We start from the raw sequence: 25,894 nt of genomic DNA, 5'->3' as shown, positions 1-25,894 counted from the left end.
GCGCATGCGCGTACTTGGAGGAGAAGCGGGCGGTGTCGGAGGGGTCGAACCGCCCCCGTTTGGCAGGCGCGACCCTTCAGGAGCCTCCCACGACACGACGCTGGCGTCTCGACGCTCGCCGACAGTCCAGAGTACCGCGCGCCATCCGTTTGATAAAACCGAACGTGAAAATTTGTCAACCCCTTTCTCGACTACCGTCGCCTAGCCTCGATACTCAACCAGCTGTGATAAATCCAGTGTGTTCGATCTCGAATTTTCTTCGATTCTTTCCATTAGTCGGTATGATTTTTTCTACTCGATACATCATCTCAATTTTTTCCCTCCAAAAATATGGATCTTGCTATTTTTTTATTTCATTATTATTAATTTAGATAGCATAGAATTTTCAGAGGGGTGGTTTTTCACGGATCGTGAAAATTGAGGTTTGTTAGGGTTTCTACAAATTCGAGGAGGCAATTATTTGTGGTGATTCGAGAGAAGAGACTGACATGAAATGATTTTGATCCAGGAACGGGTTTGACCGAGGATCGAGATCGAGGAATTCGCCGGTTCTTTCGATCGTTGCCGCGGCTAGATCGCGCAACTTTTTCTTCATCTTAGATTTACATTGTGACCGTCGCGCGATTTACATTGACTCGCGTGTAAAAACTTCTCATTCGAGCCGCCGAGTCCCTCTGCAAACATTCTTGCGTCCTCAGTCAGGACTGGCCACTCGAGATAGCACGATCGTTCCAAAATTTTTCGTCAGGTTTTCGTGTCTCCTGGTCCTGGATCGCGGAAAATCGTGAATTTTCGTTAGAGTCGCTGCAAAGATCGTGTATGAAATTAGTTGGGGGAAGAAAACTGAAAAAGAAATCAATTTTAGATGGAAAATTATAAATAGAACGTTGATAGATCGTTGGCCAAAGTGCAGAATATTTCTTATCTAATAGAATCTGTATTTTTGTTTTTAGAACGAGGACGATTAATAATTTTGAAAGCCTCGTCGTTTCAAATCGCGATAAAGTGGGTTTTCAATATAGAGCTACTGCCGAAATTGGATAAAATATTTATTGATAAAAGAAAATGTATAAGCGATGAATTTTAGATGGAGAAATTAATTTAGGGAGCGTTGATTGGTCGTAGGTACGGAAAATCTTTTATCGGATAGAATTTGTATGTTTGTTTTGTTGTTCGTACAAAACGAGGTAGGTAGGTAGAGTGTACTGAGAGTGGGGAATTAATTTTTCAGGGATAGAGCATGTTGAGGAGTGGGAAGAGGAGGCGGCGGAGAACCCCGGGACGCGTGCCGAGTCCGGTGACGGGCCCAAGGTCGAGATAAGACCGCGTGCAAACGCACCGAATCCAACGCGAAATCGACGACGTCGAGTTTGCTGCCGGCCGCGAGCCAGCACGGTGGCAGCTCTCCCGAACATACAACTGAAGATTTCGAGATGAGAAACCGAATATATCGTACCCTCCTTGCATCCAATGCCGAGCGTAAAGCGTCGTTGGTGGAGTGAGAAGAACTTTACCCGATCCCACCGAGTGAACCGGAAGTGACCACGGAGGCCCAGGAAAAAATCAGCAAACGCTACGGAAAACGATCGGACGCTGTGGAAAGTGAATCCTTGGGATATCCACACGATCAGAATGAAAGCTTGAAATCCGGAAACTACCGGAAGCAGCTTGTCTCGAGTGCTCAAGTGATTGTTGACAGTGCGAGAAGAAAAATTTTGCCCGAAAATTTTCAGCTAGTCCAAAATACCCTTCTTTAAAGTTTATCTATGAACGAGACACTGGGAGGAGTGAGAGTATAACGAGAGATTTTGGGAGGGAAGCGTCGCTTAGAAATTTGTGAAACCGGAAGTGAATATTGGTGGCGCAGGAAACTGACAGAACAAATTGGCGTAGCGTAAGGGGACAAAGGGGAGGGTTTAGGTGAGAATCGTTAGAGTGCTGTGAATAACCGGAAGTATCCGGGGGGCCTTAGGCTGGAGCTGTACCTGCCGTACGCGCCACTGCCGGGGGGCCCCCTCCCGGCGGTGAGCAGTTCAGTTTTGCTAGCTGGCGTCGATTTGTCGATGTCGGCGGCGGTTCACCAGGCCAGTGCAGCTACACCATCATCGGGCCCAGTTCCCCAGCCTCCCCACCTTCCCCCCGTTATGCTGACACCTCGACCCGGTCATCAGGTCTCTCAGCTCGGGCCCCAATCCATCAGCCAAGATCCCGTGGATTCTGCAGAACTCGCCGATGCTCCGCCGAATCCGGACGTTCTACTCGCTCTACTCGCCAGAAACAAAAATCTTGAAGGTAAAGGACCCACTCGTCTACTCAAGAAAATTCTTCTCTTCTTATAATATTTATCCCCAACGTCATTCCATTTCTCCCATATCAAATATTATATTTAATTACAGATAAATATTAGTCAAGGATAATGTTTATCGATTTTTCGTGTAATATTCAAGACGAAACGAATGTTCTCGCCACGAGCAAAAACTTGGGCGACAAGCCGACAAATGTGCTTTTTTCCATTCCACAGGCGAGCCATGAAATAAATTCACTCGGAAGCATCTTGGTTTTTGCTCTACCGGTGATTTATTATGGTCGAGTATATATATATACTAGAATGCATCGTTCGATTTCACGACGCATTATAAACCTGTAATATTTGCAACCAAATTTTCTCCAGTTATCGTCTTTCCTCGAAACAGATCGTTCGCTGTAATATTAAATTTACTGCGTGACGAGTACTAACACAGTGATACTAAAATTCAAATATATATAAATGTATATGTGTACTATCAACACTATCCATCGCCAAATTCTGACATTATTGTACAAAAATTTTTTCTTATATATTTGTATACAGTGCGACACATTCTTACTTCGCTAAATCCACATTGATACCACGAGCGAATTTTCTATTTGTAGATTTTCTCTCCAACACTTTACTAACGAGTGCATAAAATTATCTCGAGTAATATAATTCAACAATAATACGGACAATATTTTGAGAACGAAATTGAATTCAATGTAGCGTACAGCGATAAGTTCCGTGACCCCTAAAATACTCGAAGAAATATCTCGATCGGTGGACGTTGCTCTCACCGCAGAATTATGTCAGAATAAGATTTCTTGCGCAACGATTAAATACACGTAAAACCGACCGACACCATTCTCGAGAAGCTCTTCTCGCGTATAAAGCACAAGTTTTATCGCCGTCCGCTAGCCACGATCCTAAAATTAATTGGCGAAAAGTTTTCGAGTGTTTTCCAACTTTCAGCTCGGTCGGTAAAGCAGATCGGCTCGGAGATAGCCTTAAGGATTTTATTCGCGCGACTTTCCCGAGAAGTTGCGGTTAAAATTAGTTTTTTCATGGCGTTTCAAGGTCTCACCGGCGGGCCAGCAAAGATTCGCCTAATCGTGCCACATCGGCCTCCCTCGATAAGTTAAAATCAAACTGGTAATGGCGATTAGATATCGATGTATTTAGAGAAGTTTTTCTTATCGTATTTTGGCCGAAGATGGCATCTCCCATCGATTCGGCGAATCTCAAAAAGCGTTACGAAAATCTTGACACTGAAACCGCTAGACTTTTCCACTCTTCGTAGTAAGGCTGTTACGTTGCAACCACGGACTTGTTTATCGATCGAGATTTTCCGCGACGGGTACTCGAGCGTGCAACCGATTACTGCATTATGCACCAAATCTTACCCGAGCTCCTCTGGGTTAAGTCTTAACTTAGGAAAATTCACGCGATCTTCCAGATTTTCCTCGAATCCACCTCGTTCAATTTCTCTTCTCTTCTTTAGAAAAATTTTCCTTATTCATCCCCCCTCCAACAATATAAACTTTTACTAGATTTTTTTCACGAATCGTCAGTAATTTTACTGGCAAGATTTATTTCGGTTAAAATTTTAAATCGTTTTTTATTCTAGGAGGATTTAAATAAAAATAGGGGGGGGGGGGAGAGAGAGAGAGAGAGAGAGAGGGCTTAGCTGGCAGGAGGCAATAACGTATCGATTGTGCAAGACGGGCCTGCCTCCAACACATTACATGATTAAACCGCCCCATTGGCAGAGTAACCGGCCTTACAGCACTTACCTTATTAAAATATCCGACACACCCTTCTAACGAAACGCGACCCACTGCAGTCCCTAAGAAATATCATTTTTTTCCTTTCCTCTCTCTTTGCAAACTATGGTGCTCTTGAAAAAATTCTGTGTCAAGTACGAGAGAAATATGTGGATCGAGAGGAGAATTTTTGTTCAGGAATTTTCTGGAATTTTGGTAATGGAAAAAAAGAATAAATTCTCTGCAATTTTCGAGAGGTAAATTGGGAGTATTTGAAGAACTCTAATTGACATGGTCGAATATAGTATTGTATATAGTGGGAAGGAAATCGGCGTGAGAATTGCTTTGGGGAGATTGCGTAATGAGATTAGCTCGAAGCAAGCCACGAAAATTCTCGTCTCCTGTCAAGCTTCTTCATAATTAAGGAATTCTTCGACCTTGCTCCACTCACCGACATTCTCTCGTTCAATTAGAAATTTCACAGCTCTGCCATCGACCCCACCGTCGGATAATTCTAAAATATTCTTTTTCTTGTGCCTATATATATATATATATGTATGTATTCTTTATTATCGATAGTAGGAGAAAATTTTGAGCCGTAGAGAGTCGAGAGAATCTGGGAAGCTTTATTAATACGAGAAAGAGCAGAGGTTTCTTTTCGTGGATTAAAATCGATGAGAATTCTTTTGTGGTGGATGAGGATGAGTAAGAATTGGGGGATGAGGAAAAGGGGAATCTTTAGACAGAGGGAGACTTTGCGGAGGAAGAAATAAAGCTCCAATGAGGACGTCAACCTTCCCCAAAGCGAGTGGTAACCATAGGAAACGCCAGCTCATGGGGAGCGAAGGGTGGAAAGAAAATGGCGGCCATTCCGAGGGAGGCTGTACACCCACGTAAAAACCAGAGAGTACTTTCATACGTGAATATTTTTTTGCAATAAAACTCTCGAAATCCTTTGAGAAAAATGTATTTTATTCTCCAAGGCGAACAGAGGATTTCCTTCTGTGACACAGAAAACAAAATGCGCAGTGTAATGGCTAGGTCGTGTAGAGAGGGAAGATTGGCGAGGCTTCTGATTTTTTTATTCGGGAGAAAGAAATAAAAAAATAGGAAAATATATGGCTGGTCGAGTGAAAAGTTTGTCCGATCTTGTAGCTTCTTTTTCTACCCAGTTTTTCATGGACGTAACCTCGTGGGGATTTCGTGGATTCCTCATGTCCTTCGTTTTCTCGGTTCCGGTTGATGCATGGCTCGGCTAACTTCGTTAAAGACCGGTTATCGAGCCTTCCTTTATCGACTTCCCTGGGGTTTCCGGAATTATCGCTATCCCATGCAACCAGGTTTCTCTCCCCAAGAAACAATGGACATCCAACGATTCGTAGAACGACCAGTCGATTCGTTCAATCACCTGAAATTAATAGCAAATAATAAAGAAGAAAAACACGAGAAGATAAATAACTTAGAATCATCGATCACCTCGAAGAATTTTTTGTCCAACCGCAGCACGTGGGAATAATACGACTAATCCAAAGCAACTCTATTTACCTCGAGCCGTTCCCACGAAACGTTTCACTGCAAACCAAACTCGTCTCAAGTTTCTCCGTCCCCGTTGTTTTTCCCACTTTTTCCCCTTTCTCAGTCCGATGTGTTCTTCCAGTCCGAATCGATCATGGATTTTCATTCTCTTCGGCTATAAACGAACTTTGCTTAATCTTATCGGGTCTTCCAGTCCACTTCGAATCGCCGTCGGCACCATTAATAGTTACCTTATCTCGCTAGTTCAGCGAGAAAACACATTGCAGACTGTAGCAAAAAAAATAGATATCAATTATCATATCACATGCAGTAGGATAATTAGCACGTTGTAGCGAAGCGAACACAACTCTGCGTTCGCGAATTGGTCCAACAAATTATTTTGGATGTAACAAATTTTTCATATCGTATTTGGAAAACCTCGTGGGAAAACGTGGGCGTAACCCGAAAAAGGATTCTGATTCTGGCCGGAGGGTCTTCCCCAGCCGCTGCTCACTTTTATCCAAGTCACGTGACTCTTCGTTCCTACGAGGAGTCGACTCCTGTTTGCCTGGGCGCTGGGCCCTGGGCTGCTAATCGCGCGGCCCGAGAACAATACCCGCTCTCGAGATACGCGCCACGCGTGCTGCTTTTTGCCGATTGGAGATTAAGTGGCTGTCGATGGGAACTAAACACAGTTTACACTCGAAACACAAGTCTCGAAACATCGCAAACACGCCTCGCGCTGAAGAAACAAAATTATTATGCGGACGCTCGATTTAACCTTCTCTCTCCACCTCTAATCTCCTATGGCTTTTTCTCTAGACTGCTCTGTATATTAGTAGTGGTGGGGAGAAGGTAGAGAGGCACTCCCTCTCTCCCACCAAACGAAGCTTCACTGCCACTTTGTTTACATTTCTTTATCGGTTACGCTTCGACTCTGACGAATAGCCTTTTTTCCTGGAACATACGACCAATATTATACTTTTATACCGGTTGATTTTTCTCCAAAGTATCCATCCTGAATAAATGGACAATAGTAATAAATATAGCATAATCTGAAAACTTGTTCGTTCTCTTAGTGGGTCTATAAGTAATAATTTCACAAATATTCTAGGTGGAGGAGATTCGATATTATAAAGGTCACCTTATGAGGTATTTTCAATGGAAAACCTTACTTTGGAATTTCACATTCTTTCAGATAAATCTAAGAGCGCTTCAAGACAATACATTATTTTACTGTTAAATTCAGTCTTTCGTTATATATTGCCATTTTATTTTTAAATTGCATAAAGGTATAGATTTAGCTGAAGTAGTTTAAGTGAACATTGGGTATTTATACGCACATTCGCTTATTTGCTTATAAATAATCATTTCAATACGCGAAAGAAACCAAAAAGTTTTAATTATTTTCGTGGTTTAACACTGTTATTGTTCTGTAAGTAGTAGCCGCAGGGCAAAGAGGAAATTCGATGCATGGTTAACCGCTCAAATTGGAAACTGATTTGTTCGCAGCTGCAACAACGGAAAGGCAAAATTTTTGGGGACTTGCCTGGGTGTTGAGTTGGTATAGGGAGGGGGTATAGGGTACGCCGTCGCAGGAGTCGCTAGCACATGTTGTGCCAGGGCACCAGTTGTTCAGGCACGCTCCTGACACGTGCCGAGCACGCGTCCACTCTGATGAGTCGATTGTTCAATTCCTGCAACCAGCACTCTACGCTTTTCAAATGAAAACTTGCAATTTTCCACCAAAAACAGGTGTTCCGTTATTATAATCACTCGAATGGACAATCTTGAATAACGTACTGCACCCATTTTTATCTACTCTTATAGAAAATTTTCTAACCTTGCAAAATTAACTTGAAAAAATTCACTGAAAATTCCCCTGTAATCTTTCTTGCTTCATCGAGAATGAAGAGGAGTTTTGTGAATCTTTCTAAAAGAAGATCTAAGAATTTTCGTGGAATCTGGAGAAATATGGAGTATTAATTTAAGTTATGCTTCAAGTGGGAGAGGGGTAGGGAGGTGGAAGAGGAATGTTTGTGGGGAATAGACGTACGTTTCCTGGGTTAGTATACATGGAATCGATAATGCCTACTGGTGTTCACAACTCCATTAAGATAATTGTGCTCTATTCCTCCTAATATATCTCCTCTGCCCTCCTAACCAACCGAAACGCATGTGCCACCAACAACCTTTTATAAGACAACGATCGAAATACTTGAAAAGTTCACTGAACTTCTTGACATCTCGCTAATCTTCCCATTAATATATTTTACACAAGCATCGTTCCCTTCTCATATTCTCATTCATACAATATCCAACTTCAACCCCAACAGCAATTTTAGTTTTATAACCTCTGTCACGATATTTTCTGTGCTTTTTCCAGAGCTCTCATTGATTATTCATTTATTTCATGGTTTCTATAAATGAAAGCTGTATGAATTTGTCTATCACCCTCAGGTTCGCAGCGGGACAGCTTCGTTCTAATTTTCGTCGAGTTTTATGCTGGTACTCGAGAATACGCAGCATCTTTCAATTGCTGCGGGTACTAAACGACCATAACCTCACTTCTGCCAAATTCTCTGTTTTTTGCTAGATCGATTCTATCCTCGTTATTTTCTAGGAAATTGGATAAGTGCATTCCATCGAAACTGAACTGTCGACAATATTTTCGACTTGTCACTGCACTGTTTGATGCAGACCGATAAATCGCACAGTGAAATATCGAACGGTCGTTTCGAGCACGAAACGTTCGAAAGGAGTGATGAAATACGCAGCGTCTACGGTCACGGCGAAACCTTTTTCACCCATAAAGCTAGAACGTCATCGTTGAAATTAAACCGGTTCGCTTACTATCGTGAAATTTCCCAGTTGGGTTTACCGATGTTTTTGGCTCGATAAGATCGATCGTGGTTGATCGAAATAATCTAAAGGATGTTAGTGAAAAGAAGAAGCTCCTAGTATGAAGATGACGCTAGTGTTGCAATTCGCGCTCGATGCTTTTTAGTTTGCGAACGCGAAAAGAGGCGGGGAGGGGGGCGACACCATGCGGAGGATAAGAATAGTAGTTTGTTGAACGCTTTTAATTTAATTCGGGAAGCCTAGTAACGGGCAACGACGTGGGCATTGAAATGGCAGCTATTATAGAGTAGAGAAGCGTCCGTGGCTTTTGAAGGACATTGTTTGCGTGTATCGGTCAAGCTGCTTGTAAACAGTCGAAGGTCTTTTTTGAAGAGAGGCGTGAATAATGCGGCTTTTCATCGTAACAATATTCTTAATGGAGAGTGTGCAGGCCAGGAACACGTGACTCGGTCACGTGTCTAGTGTAGTTCACCGGATATCACGGTTTTGTCGCATTTAGCTTGCTCTCCGTAAGCCCATTCACTCACTGGGCGTTTCCTCTTCCGCCCAGTCGATCCAAAACTATAGCTACTGCAGCTCGACTAGAAAATTCTATTCTTCCATCGAAACCTTCATTCAAATCACTCTTCGATCATTACAATCAAACTCCACTCTGTTTCTCATACACATCCCTCCCATATTTCCATTCGAAAGAACCGAAGCTTATTCGATTTTACCCTGCTTCTAATCCTACGAATTAATTCCAATATTCCAGATTCATCTCTGACCAGTTCTCTCTCTCTCTCTCTCTCTCTCTCTCTCTCTCTCTGTCTCTGTCTCTCGTTTTAGTGAATCGTTACGTGAGAACTAGGTTATGTTACACTTGAATACGACAGATTTTCACTTGTTTCGAAAAAGGTGCGCCAGCTTATCCGGTCGTTCGCCACACGATTCAGACCAATTGCATAATTCTGGCGAACAAACTAAGTTTTATCACAATAACTAGGTTTTCTAGTGTTAAATTAAAATCTTTTCGTGGGAAGATAAGACCAACGTGAGTTCTACCGTTGCATCAACGAAGCCCTCGGGTTATTTCAATCCAAAGGATACTTACGAGGCTTCCTGTTATTCCATGGATAATAATCAATTCGCAGGATTATGATCCTTTCATCAAAGATTATCTATCCTTTACAGTGCAATTTTTTTCTATATCAATTTATTTTGTTTCCAGTGAAGATATCAAATTGCACGTTTGAAAGAAAACATATACTGCTTTCTAGAATTTTAGGTCAATAAAAGAGACAGTGTAAGAGAGACGTATATATTATTATCGTTATTGTACAGAGGTAAAATTTAATGTATACAAAGCAATGAATTATACGATTACTGAGATAACTATTTCTTATTTCAGTGCTCTCTTACGAATAAGGCAATCCATATAAGGTTAAATTTACCTTAAATCCTAAAAACACAAAGTTGTCGTGACTCAAGGTCGAAGAGTGAGCGAGAGAAAAGGATTTTGAGAAGAATGGAGTCATGAAAGTCAACGACGTGCCGGTGAAATCTGTGGAAGGAAAAACATATCATCCCCTAATAGGCCTCATTGGCGAGGACTCGAGTCCTGCGCAAGGACCTGCTTTCATTTCAATTTCCAACCCTCGATTTCTAGCTGACAACCCCTCGCAACTCCAGGCCAGATGGCCGACGTTTCTCTTCTCAACTTTTCTCTCTCCCTCTCTCGCTCCGTCTCTCTTTCTACAAATGCTAAGCTGGTGTTGGGGATTGAAATGATTGAACATGTCAATGTTTGCTCTGGCTCATACCAGCGTGGCCAACCCCGTTACGTGGTTAGAAACTTCCCTGTCCACTCTGCGCTACTTTTTTCCGGCCTTAAAATCCAGAAAATCATCCATAACCGTACGATAAATCCAGTTACCAAGCTGGATCAATAATTTCCAAAATGAAAATTAAAAAGCAACCGTTCGATCAGCGTTATCAAGCAAGATTTATGAAGATAAAGTGTACATATGCGAAATGATACCGTCGCTCAACGAATTTGATGATTTGTTCGAGGGGCGAGGGCTTCTCTCGAGTGTGTTTAAATATCTGAAGAGTGAAATAATAAGATGAAAAAGTAAACAGTGGGCTGGATGAAAGGTAAACCGCGGCAAACAAAACTTTCGACGTAGCATCACCCCCGTCCCCTAATTCCCTCCTTCACCGAGATCGGATCCCTTCTGGAAATTCATATCGCGATCCTCCGGGGATGATACGCACACACGTCCATTTATTTATACCCTTCCAGTGCTTTGCAAACACTCTGCTACCGCTAATTCTCCCGTCTTATTACCCCCCTCTGAACTCGCCGGTATTTTGCCAGTATAATATACCTGAGGTAAAATTATATGGCAAAATGTTGTCTAAGACAGGCTTAGTTCTCAGGATGAACCAAGGGTCTTATAAGTTTTTACGGTTGAGACTGGCGAAAGGAGATCGTGTTTAAGCAAAGTCAGGTTGGCTCGAGGGGAATCGTGCGATGTTTTACGGTGTAGACTGCTGCAGACCATATAGTGGTAAGTATATAATGGTGAGTTATCTTAGAAATCGCGCATCTGCCGGGCAAAGGGGGCTGAATCACTCTTGCTCCACTTATGGCTTCCATGGTGTTCCTCATCCTGGCTATTCCATATTTCTCCACACTGCTATACGCGCAGTTCCATGGCTGGTTCCGGAGTGTTGCGCTCAGCTGCGGGGGAGGCTCGCCAGAAGGCTCGCCAATTAACCACCCCCACCCCCCTTTGGCTCATCACGATTTCCGGCCAACCCATAATTAATCCCAATCCTGATTTTACCCAGCGATATCCACACCTATTCCTCGTTCCATAAATATTCATTCATCATTTTTGCCACGTCCATTTTTACCAGAGAAAAAACAACATCTCTGCGTTAATAAATCTTCCTCGACGTGTTTAAATCTCCTTCGTATAGGACTATAGTTTTGTCCTAGTTCTCGAAGATATCATAGATGGAGACCAAACAAACTGTGAGAGGTAGAGGGGCATTGTTTTCGGCCCCTCGAATTCACGCTGCACCCACGCTACGGTGACTCTCCTTATTATCGGACCTTCATCGTTATGACTATTATATATATATATATATATAGCACGAAACTTTTCTCTTTGTCTCTGACGATCGATAAAATGAAAAGTTTGGTGATTTCTGGAGGATCGTCGGTCGAGTGTATCCAGAGAGAGAGAGAGAGAGAGAGAGAGAGAGAGAGATAGATACGGGACACGTACGCTTTGGATTACGAGTGGTCGATGTGCAGTATCCTCAAGGGACGCTATTAGCGCGCTACATATCATGCATGGCGCAAATAGAGCGTGCCCGATGCACGAAGCCATCACGCTTGATTACTCAAAGTCCCGCACGTATCTCCCACAAATCACTCTCTGCACCAACGACGAACCTCTTCTCGATAATTTCCTCCAAAATATGTCCATTTTTAAGAGGAAAAAGCGAGAAGGCTGAAATCATAGCGCGCGGATAAAATCGGTTAATTTGCGAGTGCGAAACGAACGGCTTAACGAGAGGTCGCTTCGTTTCGCGTCGTAAAACCTGGCGTAATCAAGAAATTGCGCAGTAAAGCAGCCCCGCAGTTACCCAATATTGCCGGAAGCGTATCGTTAAACTTAGTCAACCACCCCCCAATCTACTTATTAATACGCAGTATCGCTCCGCTTTCATCCCCCTCTCTTTAACGTGCACTATAATGAATGCTAATTTATCAATTACCTTTTACTTATCTCCCCGTTATTCAACTCCAACAATTTTTATCACACCTAAAACTTTTAACCCTATCCCCATTATCATCGAGCCTGGTGATGCAAAAATACTTTCTTCTCCAGTAAACTCATTCTTTCCGCGTATATACTATGCATATTTTTCTGTGTGTGTGTGTGTGTGTGTGTGTATATATACATATATATATATATATATATATAGCGAGTTGTTAAATACTTTTCAACTCGAGGCGCAGTTTAATCCGGGAGAACTGCGGCAATAATCATTTTTCCCGTTCCTTAATCCCAATTACAGAGCTAACCGTGAGCCCTGATAATTAAGCCCGGCACGACTGGCTCCCTTGGGATTTCTTCTGGACGAAATCCAGATCATTCCCGGAGTCCCGCGGGATGCGTCGTGCCGGCTTCCCACGAAACGCCCGACGACGTCACGTGGGATTGGCGATTTTTATCGTTCTCTCTTTGCAAATCATGAGAAATAAGAGCAGGAATAATTCTGCTAATAGCATTATTATTCGGAATTGTGATTTCAAATCGGAACGATAACGAACGAATTTTCCACGTTTGCGTGCATCGTTCCGTTTATTAATATCAGCGGTTCACGTGCATTGATAAAGCAAAGTTTCAATCACGTGCAACCGTGTACTGATTAGACGCGTGATTAATCCAGCTGATAAGGCTCGTGTTAATCAACGCCGTTTGCAAATTTATTATACTTTCCCCCATCGTGTCCTTAAAGAAAGGACGAAGGTCTTATCGTTATTACATATGTATATACATACATATATAACAATAGATTTTTCGATACTTTCGCGGGACACGTGTGGGGAATTTGGCGAGAGTTCTGAAAGGAGAAAAGGACGAGAATGGAAGGACACGACGAGGGGACCTGTGCCGGGGATTTTTAGCTGAATGGGCACGTGACCAAATAATTGTGCCCATTGACAGTCTAAGATCGATAAGGCTCGTCCTGGGAACAGGTGAAGCAGCGGATCCTGATTGGTCGAAAGGACCGACGAGTCCTCCTCCAATCCTGGCTATCCCACAGATTTCACGTACAGATAACGACTATCCTCTTAGTCGATTTTCTGTGTGCGTTCACTGTGCTGTTCGTGACTTCCCGCCCAATTTCAGGATTCTTCCAAACAGATTTGTAATCCTGGCGTTATCTTTCGAGTCAACAACTGTGCACCACTCCTGAGAAGAATCTCTCACCGATAATCTATTTTTGTAATTATTAGAACAATAAAATTCTCTGATATAACACACGTAGGAATTTCGTGCTCCTCGATTCTTTGCGAGAAATGTTTCTTGGTCAGCACAATAGAATCGTAAGGAGGGAACGAAACTCCTTGTTTTATTCCTGGCTGTCTGTCAGCGATCGTAAAACCGAACATTTTCACCCCTTGATAGGTGCGCGTGCGCCCTATAGATGTATATATATACGTATATATATATATATATATATAGTATATGCAAGCCAGGAGTCCCGTGTTTCGCTGATTTCCCGCGGGACGTCGAGACGCCTCGCTCGCGAGTTTGAAAATTCTGCGGAAATTCAGCTTCCGGGATCCATGGATCCTTCGATCATCCCCTTTCATTTTTCCTTCATCCAGCCGGATGATTTTTAACGCTATATCCTCGCAAAACTATTCCCTCCATCCACGAGGATTATTCTCGTTAATTCTTCTCTCTCGTCCCGAGAATATTAATCACGGATCCTCGTAAGGGACTCGCGCTCAAAGTTTTTTCTCGATAAACGAGCGGAGGATCGTGACGTGGGACGCTATTGGGCAGAAGTCAAGTGTTCGCCAATGGTGCTCCAGAGAGCTCCCGAGTCCCTGGGGATGATTTCAATATGCCAGCAAGGACAGTTCCCAGAATTCCCACTGGACTTCCATCTTTCTCCGCTGAATACTGTGAGAATCGATGGGCGTGAGAATTCTGCGAACTTTCTCCATTAATTTATTTCCATCGAGACTCTCGATGGAAACAAACCCACGCGAAAACGATGATAAAGCTTGGATTCTTCTGGACTCTTTTAGTTTTCAGACCGAAGAGACAAAAAATGAGAATCCTTGCAAGTCGTTGTCCCGTAGGAAAGGGGATACTGGATAGAATCCTGGCCACCTGTAATAACGATATCCCGGTGTCTTCCTGGAGCTTCCCATGTGTTCCTTGGCACGTGGCTGGGAGATGCCCTTCATTTTCAAACAGCTGCCCATTCTGAAGCCCGGAACGAGCCACTCTCTCCGCGTTATGGCCACAGTTTGTTTCAATCTTGCCGGTGGCTCGTTGTTTTGATACACCTCAAAATTATTATTATTATTATTACTTGGCCAAACAGCTGAGGAAGAAAACCTACCAGGTCAAGCACCATCTGCCTTAGTGACGTAGCTGTTTTTCTCCTCACTGATTTTTCTTTCCTGCAGGAAATCCTTCATCCACCCTCTTCTCCCCCTCCTTATACTATACACTCTCGATCAAATCAATTTCTTCCTCTTTACAGGTCCAGCAAAACAATATTATATACAGTGGAGTAACGATGAAAATAAAATTTGTCCAAGGTTCTATAAACCTGCAAAAAATTTCTATTACTCGCTGGATCTGTCCAGTGTAACCTATTTTTGTCTAGCGTTATAAGCTCCTACGGTGCAGTGGTATCTACTTGTGAAAGGTGGCATAGTATATATATATACATGTGTGCATATATAGTATACTGCAGGTTAGAACGTTTAGCGAGTACATTAAGGAAATTGCGTGGACTTTTCGCACCCTTCTTACATTCCACCCCCGACCACTGGTAAACCCCTATCCCCACCAGTCCATCTTTCACACCCTTTTAACACACACACAAACACAAGGACACATTTACAGATGGCAATATTTTCAGGTGGGTACAAACCCATCGTTTTTAACCCCCTCCCCCCTACATTAAAGAATAAGAGAGAGAATAAATGAAAAATATGCTGCATATTCGCACGAATGACATTTTGCGCGTATATAGGAAACATGGTGGAAAATGTTGAAGAAAACGCGTGGAAAATCCAGGTTGCGGAGTATATACGATCGACTGTTATAGCGCGAAGTAAAGAGGAGGGGGGAGGGGGTGGGAGTGGGAATAAACGTCCCTTCGTACTACGCTGGGCCAGAATGGCTTTAATCTATTACAGTCCTCCGCTCGGTTCTCATCCAAACTCCCGCAGCTCCTGCGAATATCCTCGCGAATACGAGCAACTTTTGCAGGAGAGAAAATTCTTTCGAAGCCTTCCATTGCGAAATCTACTTCATCGAGACGCTCGCCCCCTTTAAACGCGAATTCGCAGGCTAAAAATTGATGGGACGAGCCTCGATAAAAAGCAATAAACGACCGGGATACGAAATTATTAGGGCCAAAAGGGGATTCGGTCAGGGGTGGGTCAGGCATATTAGCCAGACACTTGGACACATTGTCAGCATTTTATACTTATTTGCACAACGCGCGTTTGGCCAAATGTCTCCGACTCGCGTTTTATCGCTCGGAAGATATTCGATCGATCGACGCCACCATCCTTGGTTAGGCAATCGGATTTATTTTATGAACCTTATGCACCGGACCATTTTATGCCGACGAGGCTTCCATCTCCACCATAAATCATACACTTTTACCCTCCCAAAGTCGTTCCCCGTATATTCGCGCGAGACTCGGCAAAAAATTTCTTTGCCGAATGAAATATCAAATATTGATTTCCCGTGGTGAGATCTCAATGTTTTTAGTTTCGACGCGAGGTTTCAATCGTTTTCTTCGAATCGCAAAATTAGACAAGGCAGGATTATGTTGTATATGTGCTATATAGTATAGCATCGTCATTGCCATAATACTACTGTGTTTGGAGAGACGAGAAGATGAAAGTGAAATTTTTGCGATACATTATGCATGCGCACCGCCCATTTCGCGTGGCTCGCTCACGCATATGGGGACATTAGCCACCCCATTAGCCAAGCCCTGTACAGCCCGAGGCGAGCTTCTTGCAAACCTGACGGATTACTATATATACATCCAGGAATCCCCGATAAGACCACCCCATTAACTTTATTGCCGGACTGGAAATCCCTTCGAAGACCAAAAACCTCCCCCGTTTCATTTTTCCCTCCTCCCCAGCTGTTTTAAGCGATCCGTGTCAACCCTTTCATTTCCGCTCCAAACCGGAAGCTCTGATTTGCCAAGACATCTGCGGTCACGCTCGCAGGATTTTCGTTTACTCATCGTGACCGAGGGATTTATCGATTTTTTTCTGTTTAAGTGGATTTTTTTTTTTTTTTTTTTTTTTTTATGTAAAAACAAAAGAACGCGCAGGGTACAGGCACGAGGATCGCAAGGGGATATTTTGATTTGGTTGCGACGAGCTTTGAAATTGCAGGAGAGATGAGGAATGAAAGGGGGGGGGGGGGAGGGGGTGGCGTGCAAAGTCAAACGGGGCTGGTCGGACAATGCGTTGCTTTGGATTATCAGTCGTTTTGTCTAAATGGAAGAAAGGAAGAGGGAGGTAAAAGGCCACATGGACTGTGAATGTCTGTCGCTTAAGCCCATTTAATCGCTCCGCTCGCGAGATCAGAGCGGAAAGGACAATGGGAGGACCTGTCGCCGTGCCTTTGTCCCTCCTTTTCAAAGTACAGTCCTGGACAACGATCCCACCCTCTTGAGCCACTTTCCAGGAAATTCGCTTGGAGAATTTTAATTATTATAAATAATTCGTTGCGAGATTCGTGTTGAATAATAATTTAAAAATATCGGTCCACGAGGTCAAAGTTGAGCATTCGATACGCGGGAAAACGTGTCCTTGTGGTGTATTTTTAATCAAGTTCAATGTGTGCAGTCGTTAAGAATAATCGTAGCTATAGATAAACTTTTTTAGTAATAAAATTGGTGAGTAATAGTTTGTAGTTTTTTGAAAATTATTGGAAAAATTTTGAAAAGAAATGTTAGAATGAAAAATTGGTGAAAAGGGGCGCGGTAGGAAAGTGGAGGGGGTAAAGCGGAGTCAAACTAGGAGACTGTACCTCGACACTTGGGAGGAGATTCGAAAAGGGGAGCGAGACGCATCCTGGCGTGACGCGTTCCACCCACGCACGGGTGCCCTTTTCATCCCTGTCTCATTTGCCTCCGCCGCAACATCGCGTTTTCTCGTTCTGCACGTCGACAATGGCACATCTGCGTACCTTCGCCCCCCACACCCGGATTCATTCACTGGAAACGTCAACATTCATGGAAAAGTGCCACCTGATCCCTTGCAATATATTTTTTTTATCATCCCTCGTGCACCAAAAGAGAAAAATTTAATCTGTATAACCTCCCACCTGTGCATGACATTGCTATTTTAGATTTTTTTCGTTTCATTAAAAAATTCGAAATTTCCTTTAACAATATATATATGCTTGATTTCTCAAACGATAAAAGCGAGCAAACTTTCCCACCCCATAATATATACATGGTTGTTAATATTCAATGCCATTTTGCACGAGCAAAAATTTTCTCGCGTACCAAATTCGAGCATGGTCCCCATTTGGATCTAACCATATGCGTAAATGGGCCAAGTGCCTTGTACATATAAATTCATATAGCCATTAAATATCCAAGGGTGACACGATTTATCACGTCGAATATTAAAATCAGACACTGCGATACATAATATAACCACAGACTTTTTTCCTGAAAATGTACAGTGGAGGTAAAGAATTTCTGTGCTTTTTCTTGAAATTCTTAAATACTTCAACTTTTTACGTTTAATTGTGTGTGTGTGTGTGTGTGTGTGCATATATGAGAAAGAGAGAGAGAGGAGAGAATTTAGCAGAGTAGGAAAATAAATGTCATAATTTGTCAGGTCAAGGGTGCAGGTCCCAGGGGGTTGAAGGGGGTGGTTTTCCCCAGGGGTGACGCTTTTTACGCTTTCGAAGGCGTGTCGCGAAAGGGGGTTGCTCGGGATGGCGAGGGTTTTACTAGCATGGGGTGGCAGGGGGTGGCTCGAGGTTGTCGTGTGATCGAACCCCGCCAAGGACGCCCACGGATATCATTCGCGCAATCGCAAAACTTTGCCCCACGATTTCTCCAGGAAAACACTGCAATTGAACAAGAAAAATGATAGTCCTCTCTAGTGGCCATTTATATTTTTATTATTTTACTTTAACAATTTATTTCCACATTTTTATATGACAATTACAATATATATTCCCCGAAGAAATTAATTTCTTTCTATCACGCGTGAACCAGGAAAACTATTCGAGTTTATCGAGTGTTTCATTTATTCATCGTAACTGGTCGAAAGTGAAATCGAGGCTTAATCTGCATCTACCAAAGTATATCAGTCCCCCAAGTGTCGTTGTCGTAAGCTCACGACAAGCACTTCCATTACTTTAATCCTGGTTTAAAGCGCCCTGATTGGGGCTCCCGTGCCCCAAACTTTATTATCGTCAGTCCATAAACGCTGGTCACATTCAACATTCATTTTCCCACTGTGCAGGAGAAATCCAGTTTTTTTTTTTCTATATTTTCCTTTCGAAGAACCGTTGGCCATTGAATCGGAAGTGAAATTTTTCGAGTGAAAATTTTTCATGGAAAAGACGGAAAAGACTGAAAGTGGTGCGTGGAATTATGCAAGAAACGAAGGGGTGGGCGAAACGGCGGGCTGGTGGGGTGGGGGAAGTGTAAACGTATGCGTCTACGAGCAGGAAGACGTATGTCCTCCATATTTCACTGGAATTCACATCCCAGAGGAAAATAGAAGCTATTCCGCCTGTATTGCCTTGAAATATCGATACGCCGTGCACAAAGATTCGCTGCATCTGCCAACGGCAAAAGAGGCATTTTTACACCCACCAAACATCCTTTTTCATCTCGCAAAATCAATCAATCTTTCCTCCTGCTTTCACTGTATTTGAAACATTCATTTGTGCACTATATAATTATATCTATATATACTACACACACACACACACAGGGAGAGGGAAATAATTAAATAATTCTGGAGGGAAATGTTTATAAAAATTAATTGACCAATAATTTATCTGGCACTTGGTAAAGATTTTATTGAAAATATAAATAAATGAATTTTTGTTAAATTCGTTTTTATTCACTTGTGTGTGCGAATTAAAAGAAAATATTTATTTTTGGATGAAGATTATAGGAGAATGAATTTCAAAAAAATTATTTAATAATTATTTTACTTATAGTTAATAGAATTTTCTCTCCTTGCTCGTACCATTTCTAAGCGAATTTTTATAAGATTTGTTTGTGAATAAAAGTTACCGGAAGCGGCTTCCTCTGACCTGGTTATAATTCATCGAGCTGGAAGTAGGAAGCATCGGAGCCCGAATGAAAATACAGCAGTAAATTTGTAAAATAGCGAAGCTCGAGTCCCTTAATTCCGACGAACTCTCTGCCTTTTTTTATCCAACTCTTCTCTTTTTCCCTCCAACTCCTTTAACTTTCCGCGCCGATTCCCAGGGAGCCCCGATAAGCCCACCTAGAAGCCATCTTGAATCTCAAAGGGCAAGAATAAATTGTCAAAACTTGTCGATTCGCGCGTACAAAAATCACGAGAAAAGAAAAAACAAAGATGCGTGATGTTTTTTGAAAAAAGAACAAAATTTTGAGGTTAGGGCGTGGCTTTGTGCTGGTTAGAGAGGGGGAAACCGAAAAAACGTTAAAATTTTTGAAATTTTTAAGGTTATGTCAGTGGACAAAGGTGGGCGAAGACTGAATTTTGGCAAAATGCTGGGAGAACAAGGTGGAAAAGGGGACGATGATTTTTCGGGTGGTGTAGACGTCCGCCATGTTGAAGGCGGTGTCGACCAATCGGGGCTAGTCCTGGCCACGCCTACTTTGGCCACGTGCGCGCGCGCGCTCTGCGTGAACTAGCGTGAATTTTGTCAGTCGCACGCGTGCACCGGCAGTGTGCGACTGTGCGATGCTCGTGCACCACTATACAGTGCAAAATATCGTTAAGGCTCGAATAAACTAACCTAAAACACTTAATTTTATCCACCAATTCAACCCCTATAATCGCTGCGACCTCCCTTCTAAAATTTGTATATTTTAGAGAGTCTTATTAGAACTTAAAAAAAGGGGCAACGGTGACAAAAACAGAATAGATAAGAATTTGTTTTTGAAACTAATCGAATACACGTGTGTGTTTCTGTGTGGAAAGTGTTGTAGCAAGTGTATGTGGAGGGAGTGAGACGAGAGGATAGGAAGCGAAAAGGTGTAAAACGAGACTTTATCACGATGACTATGATAAGCTTGGAGATGTTGGGCTGCGAAGGCTTAGAGAGTGTTTGCCAGGCGAGTCCGGAGGAAGTTCGTGGCCGACGGCAAAACTTACGAGAAAATCGAACGATGCATTTGCACGAGGAACCCGAAGAGATTCTACTCCCACCACATATACCTAATATTCTTTATTGTGAGTGCAGACAGGGATGTTTATTATTCGCTGTGTGAGAATTCTAGGGGATGCCCCCCCCCCCTATCGGATCTTAAAAGAATTTAACCTATTCAGAAGAAAGTTGCTGATTGGTGCATCTGTGTTTCTTCTGTTCGCAGCTTCGATACCAAAGTGCGGTGGCTGCCAGGAGGCTATCTTGGACAGGTATGTCCTCCGTGTCCTTGAAAGGTGTTGGCACGCACGCTGCCTCACTTGCAGAGACTGCGGGGTCAGGCTGACTGACAAATGCTTCGCCAGGAACAACCACGTTTTCTGTAAAGACGACTTCTTCAAGTAAGCACCAAATTTTTTTAGTTTTCCCTATAGTATTTACAATCTTGAGAAATCTTTTATATCTTCTAGTCGCAGCAACGATTGGGTTTGTATAGATTTCCAAGAACCCATCAGAAACATTCCTAAAACGTTATTGGAATGAATAGCCCATATAGCACACTTGACTAAAAGTTGTCTTATAGACATTTGGTACTTTATGGGAGGGCACATTGATTCTAACATTTTAGGAAGGTTACCGATATTGCGTGGCTGGTCATTGCTTGCTCTTTTCTACGTGTGAACGATTCAGGTTGAAAAAAGTATTAAACCGAGGGGAAATAATTTGTTTGGAATATAAAGAAAGTTCCAAGAAGAGCTACCGGTGTTTTGTTGCTTCGCGTTGCTTAACAGAGGAATTTGTTTAGGTTTATTGGATTTTCTCTCAAAATTTTCTGACCAGTTCTTGTAGCAAAATGAACTGAATCTTTGTCAAGATAAAGTGATCCTACGGAAAAATCTTACTGAATTTTCAAACGTTTCACATACCAGAGCTCGATAGTAAAAAATAGAGGATTTGCGTGAAAAGTAGAAGAGAAAAGAACGTTTGGCGAAATTGAGACGGAAGTGTGTGAGTGTAATGTTGAAAATGTTGTATGTTGTTGGTGCGGCAGGCGTTTCGGGACTAAATGCGCGGGCTGCAGCCAGGGATTGGCGCCCTCTCAGGTGGTGAGAAGAGCCTCGGACTTGGTTTACCACCTCACCTGTTTCTCTTGCGCTCTCTGCTCGAGGCAGCTCGACACCGGTGATGAATTCTACCTCATGGAGGACCGTAAACTCGTCTGCAAACCGGACTACGAAACGGCCAAGGCAAAAGGTATCGACAGTCCTATCAAAATCTCTAATGAAATTATTAATACTCCTACGTATGAAGAGGTTATGTCTAAAATCGTAGACTCTTAGAAATTTACATTTCTTTCACCTATTATTTCTCTAAAGAAGTATATATTAACTTTTAAATCGAATAATATTCAATAGATTATTTTTGTTTAGCAATTGCATGCATACACGGGAATAATGGGGAATTAAATATAGGGAAATAATATAAATAAATTACTATTTCTATAAGAAATGGTCCACGTGACAAATTTTGGAAGTAGGCTTTTCACATAGATCACGTGTAGCATCAGGATCATGTTTAAAACGTTCTAACGGGTCAAGTTAAGTCCTGAAACACTTCTGACAGTACACGAATATTTTCAAGTGTTCGTAATATCCCTAGCGTTTTTAACACAATGCGCAACTTTCAGAATTGGCCGATGGTGGCAGCATAGACGGAGAGCCCCCGAATAAACGGCCGAGGACAACCATCACTGCTAAGCAGTTGGAAACACTGAAACTAGCCTACAATACCAGTCCGAAACCTGCCAGACATGTTCGTGAACAACTGTCTCAAGATACTGGGCTGGATATGCGTGTTGTTCAAGTCTGGTTCCAAAATAGGTACGGACATTCTGTTGAATGACAAGTGCAAAACAATAACCGTTATCGACGCTCAAAGCAATGCAAGTGAAAAAATCACACGTGGCTTGACAAAAAATGTTATTGTTATCTAATCACGTTCGATAAGAGCTACTTTGTTGCATCGACAGTGCGTTTTGTTCGTAAGAACTCTAGACTATTATCGTGGTGGCCCAAGAGTGGCTTTTCTCTTAAGAAAAAAAAAAGCTTCGTGTAGGATTACCTGCGAAGCATGCCTATCTGTTTATCAAAAGAGTTTTTGCCTATCTGACTCACACGTGGCAACAAATAGTCCATTTTTTCTCCCAACGAGAGTCATTGTTTCACCTTGCAAAGCACTAGCAACGATTTCACGTGATTTTCGAGGGAAATTCAAGTGGGTCCGGAGGAAAATGGCTTCGACTCATCGGGAAACCCGAGAAACGTCAGTTGTTCGACCAACCATGAGGCTTCAAGCTGCTTTTCAGAGTCGATTGACGATCAGACGTTGAAATTTAACTTTTCTAATCTTACAGCGTTTTAATATATTTGTTTATTTGGTTATTTTGTCAAAATATACGCTGCCGTGGTAAATTAATGCTCAATGTTTATTTATAATATTTTTTTTAGGAGGGCTAAGGAAAAGAGGCTGAAGAAGGATGCTGGGAGGACAAGGTGGACGCAATATTTCAGGAGCATGAAGGGGGCCAGCGGGGGACACTCTCCAAGACACGATAAGCTTTTGGATAAGGACGAGCTCAAGGTCGACCTTGACTCGACCTTCGGCCACCACGGTGAGGACCAACAAAAGTTATAGTAGAGAGGAATTGTTTTCTGCATCATTACCGCATACTTCCGCTACCAGAGAGCTGTCTCCAGTATTAATCTTTCATCCAGATCACTCTTACCTTCCTCGATTGTCAAGAAATTTACGTTTCTTCGAAAATTGATTGCAGATAAAATTTTAGATCTGCACAAATTCTAAGAACATTTTTTATCTGAAGAAAATAAGAAATAATGATATTTACATTATTTTCACTAAGAAATTTGATTTTCGAATTTTTAAACTACTAGTTAGTTATTGGGATTGACTGTGATTCGCTGTAAATATAGAAATCACGTGAAAACTTAATACGTAATAATATCAGGTTATTTTCGTATTAAAAAGGAGTAAGGGCCACTCATCGGTGCTGGAAGGTTAATAAAGGATGACGAAGTGTGATAAATTTGCGCGGAGGAGAATCGGAAGAGACGGGAATCGCGTGTTTCCCCCTAGAGGAGGGTAGATGTGAGGGGGGAGGAGATAGTTAATTATCGAGAAGGCCTCGTCCCGAGGAAAGTTTTCCGGAGGCACAATGGCGTCGGCACTCGAGACTCGGCTCGACTCGGGCGATTCCTTCAAATATTCAAGAGAGAGCCAGGGCTAACTACGCTATACCAGGCTTGAGCTTGTACGTTTCACCGTGCCCAGATTTCGGGAAGATTGCGCCTCTACCAAACCTTACCCCAGCTTCCATCACCGATTTATCTACCATCCAACGGAATTTACAGTCAACCAACCTCTTCCACCTTTTATCCTCATCCCCCTCTTGTAACACAATATAGTATACTTTTCACCAATTGGTACAATTTTCCAGACTATTGGAAATTTTTAATGTACACTTTTCATGACTCTGTTATCTTTTTTTCACAGATCTGAGCAACGATAGTTATGGGACAGTCGTCAATATGGGTTTGGATGGAGAAACGACGAGTCCTGGTGGAGGGGGCAGCGGTGGGGGTGGTGGTCCCCCTAGAGGATACTTGGGTACAACCACACCACCTTATCTAACCACGTCCAGATCGCCGTCCTTGCCACCGCAGTTCCCATATCCGCTGGACGCTGGCTTGTCCGTCTATACCACCCTCGGTAAGCTTCCATTTGTCCCACGCCTCTCCTTTCTTTCCTTCTCCGGTAAGGGTGCAATCGGAATTCATTGTGTAATCGTTGTCCTTTATTTTTAGGTGGACCAGGGGGAATGGTGGCTGGTCCAGCGTCAGATTTAAGCAACGAGTCCAGCGGAGGTGGTGGTGGAGGAGGCGGGGGTGGCGCAGGATACCCGGATCTACCCCCATCGCCAGACTCCTGGCTGGGAGAGCCACCCCCTCACGCACATCACCATCCACACTACGCCACATAACCCGTCAACCCTTAAATCACAGTCGAATATCGTCTAGAATTTATCTAATCACCGTAACAAACTGTTTTGCGTCCACCAATCTCAACTTTCTATCAAAATTCAGTAAATTCTCAAACGTTTCGGCTTATACAGATATCTGTGTAAAATGTATGTCGATAATTTGTTACGAAACCACGATGGTAAAAGAATTTTGAAAGACCTTATTTCTGTTTAAAAGTCTGATTGGTGGGGTCCAGTTTGGATGTTTCTTTCTTTATTGTGGATTGACACGTGAAAGTTTATTTATAATATTTAATCTAGGTGGTCAATTTGGATTTGTTTCTACGCTTTATTCGACCTGCCGTCCCTGAGACTCGCTTCACGCGCACATTCCATACCTTCCTCTCCCTGATTCCATGTCCAGCATTCCCCTATCTATATTGATAAGCATTCGATATTAATTAATCTAAATATATTTATGTACAAGTTCCTCGTTTCCCGGTACTCATAGGCTCTTAACTCTTAAGACTAGCGATTAGTTTTAGACCCGTCTCTCCCTCCTGCCCAGAAAAAAATGAACGAAACGAGATCGAAATTTATGAAATAAGGAAAGATTGTTGCTGTAAAAATTAGTGGAGGAGAATCGACCAAATACTTTTGGTTTGCCATTCGTGGACCAATCTCGTCGTTCATTTTTCTCATTTTCCGTGGAATCGTCTTTCGTTTATAAATATCAGAGCGGAAACTCGGATATCGTCTGCAGTGCTTATGCGAAGAAAGATTTATAACAAAATGTCAGTAAATGTAAATAACTAGGAGGGAGAAATGGATAATTAAGAGATGGGAGCACGTACGATCCACGAGACGGTAAGCATTGTTCGAAATTCAAAGAGAAAAATGTAACATTGCGTCGTTTCCCACTTTTGGTAGAGCTACGTTTTTCACTATTTGTTTTTCCTTTGCCAAGTCTAAGGGAAAATCTATTTGTGTCTGGAGAAATGATATACTTGACGATTTAGGGATCATGGATCATTGTACAGTCTTGCATTTCAAGAGATTACGTGGGATCGAAAAGTGAAATGAAAAGTAGGAAATGGTTGGGATGGAAATTAAGTTTCGTGCCATCCATCAGATTTTATGGGCAGATTCGCATTTTCGTGGAGAAATAAGTTATTACGGATCTTTATATTATTATCTAGTCATCATCGAGTGATAATAAAAGTTTATCATAATCTAAGCTGACAAAACTGTTTCTTATTTACTGATCCAAGCCCGTGTGATGGTAAGAAAAGCC

General features: G+C 42.4%; 1 protein-coding gene across 1 annotated transcript; it reads left to right on the top strand.

Moving 5' to 3' along the window:
* Window positions 1-147: 147 nt before the first annotated feature.
* Lim3 (Lim3 homeobox protein) lies at window positions 148-25,831 on the top strand. The gene is made up of 8 exons (XM_066739953.1): window positions 148-279; window positions 1,232-2,292; window positions 20,791-20,965; window positions 21,616-21,818; window positions 22,252-22,444; window positions 23,072-23,235; window positions 24,135-24,350; window positions 24,446-25,831. The coding sequence occupies exons 2-8, from the start codon at window positions 2,064-2,066 to the stop codon at window positions 24,619-24,621; spliced, it is 1,356 nt and encodes a 451-aa protein (XP_066596050.1). The 5' UTR covers window positions 148-279; window positions 1,232-2,063; the 3' UTR covers window positions 24,622-25,831.
* The last annotated feature ends 63 nt before the right edge of the window (window positions 25,832-25,894 follow it).

This window comes from Prorops nasuta, unplaced genomic scaffold (assembly GCF_024137725.1).
Source record: "Prorops nasuta isolate Cenicafe-Biocafe unplaced genomic scaffold, Cenicafe_Pnas_1.2 PNAS00022, whole genome shotgun sequence".
NCBI lineage: Eukaryota > Metazoa > Arthropoda > Insecta > Hymenoptera > Bethylidae > Prorops > Prorops nasuta.
The sequence above is the reverse complement of the archived record's forward strand: the minus strand, read 5'-3'. Positions and strand labels throughout refer to the sequence as shown.

Bases quoted from the DNA above. Each gene is read 5' to 3' on its own strand.
- Lim3 (XM_066739953.1), top strand. From the start codon at position 2,064: ATGTCGGCGGCGGTTCACCAGGCCAGTGCAGCTACACCATCATCGGGC. The intron at 21,819-22,251 runs GTATCGACAGTC...CGCAACTTTCAG, and splicing joins CGAAACGGCCAAGGCAAAAG to AATTGGCCGATGGTGGCAGC. The intron at 22,445-23,071 runs GTACGGACATTC...TATTTTTTTTAG, and splicing joins CAAGTCTGGTTCCAAAATAG to GAGGGCTAAGGAAAAGAGGC.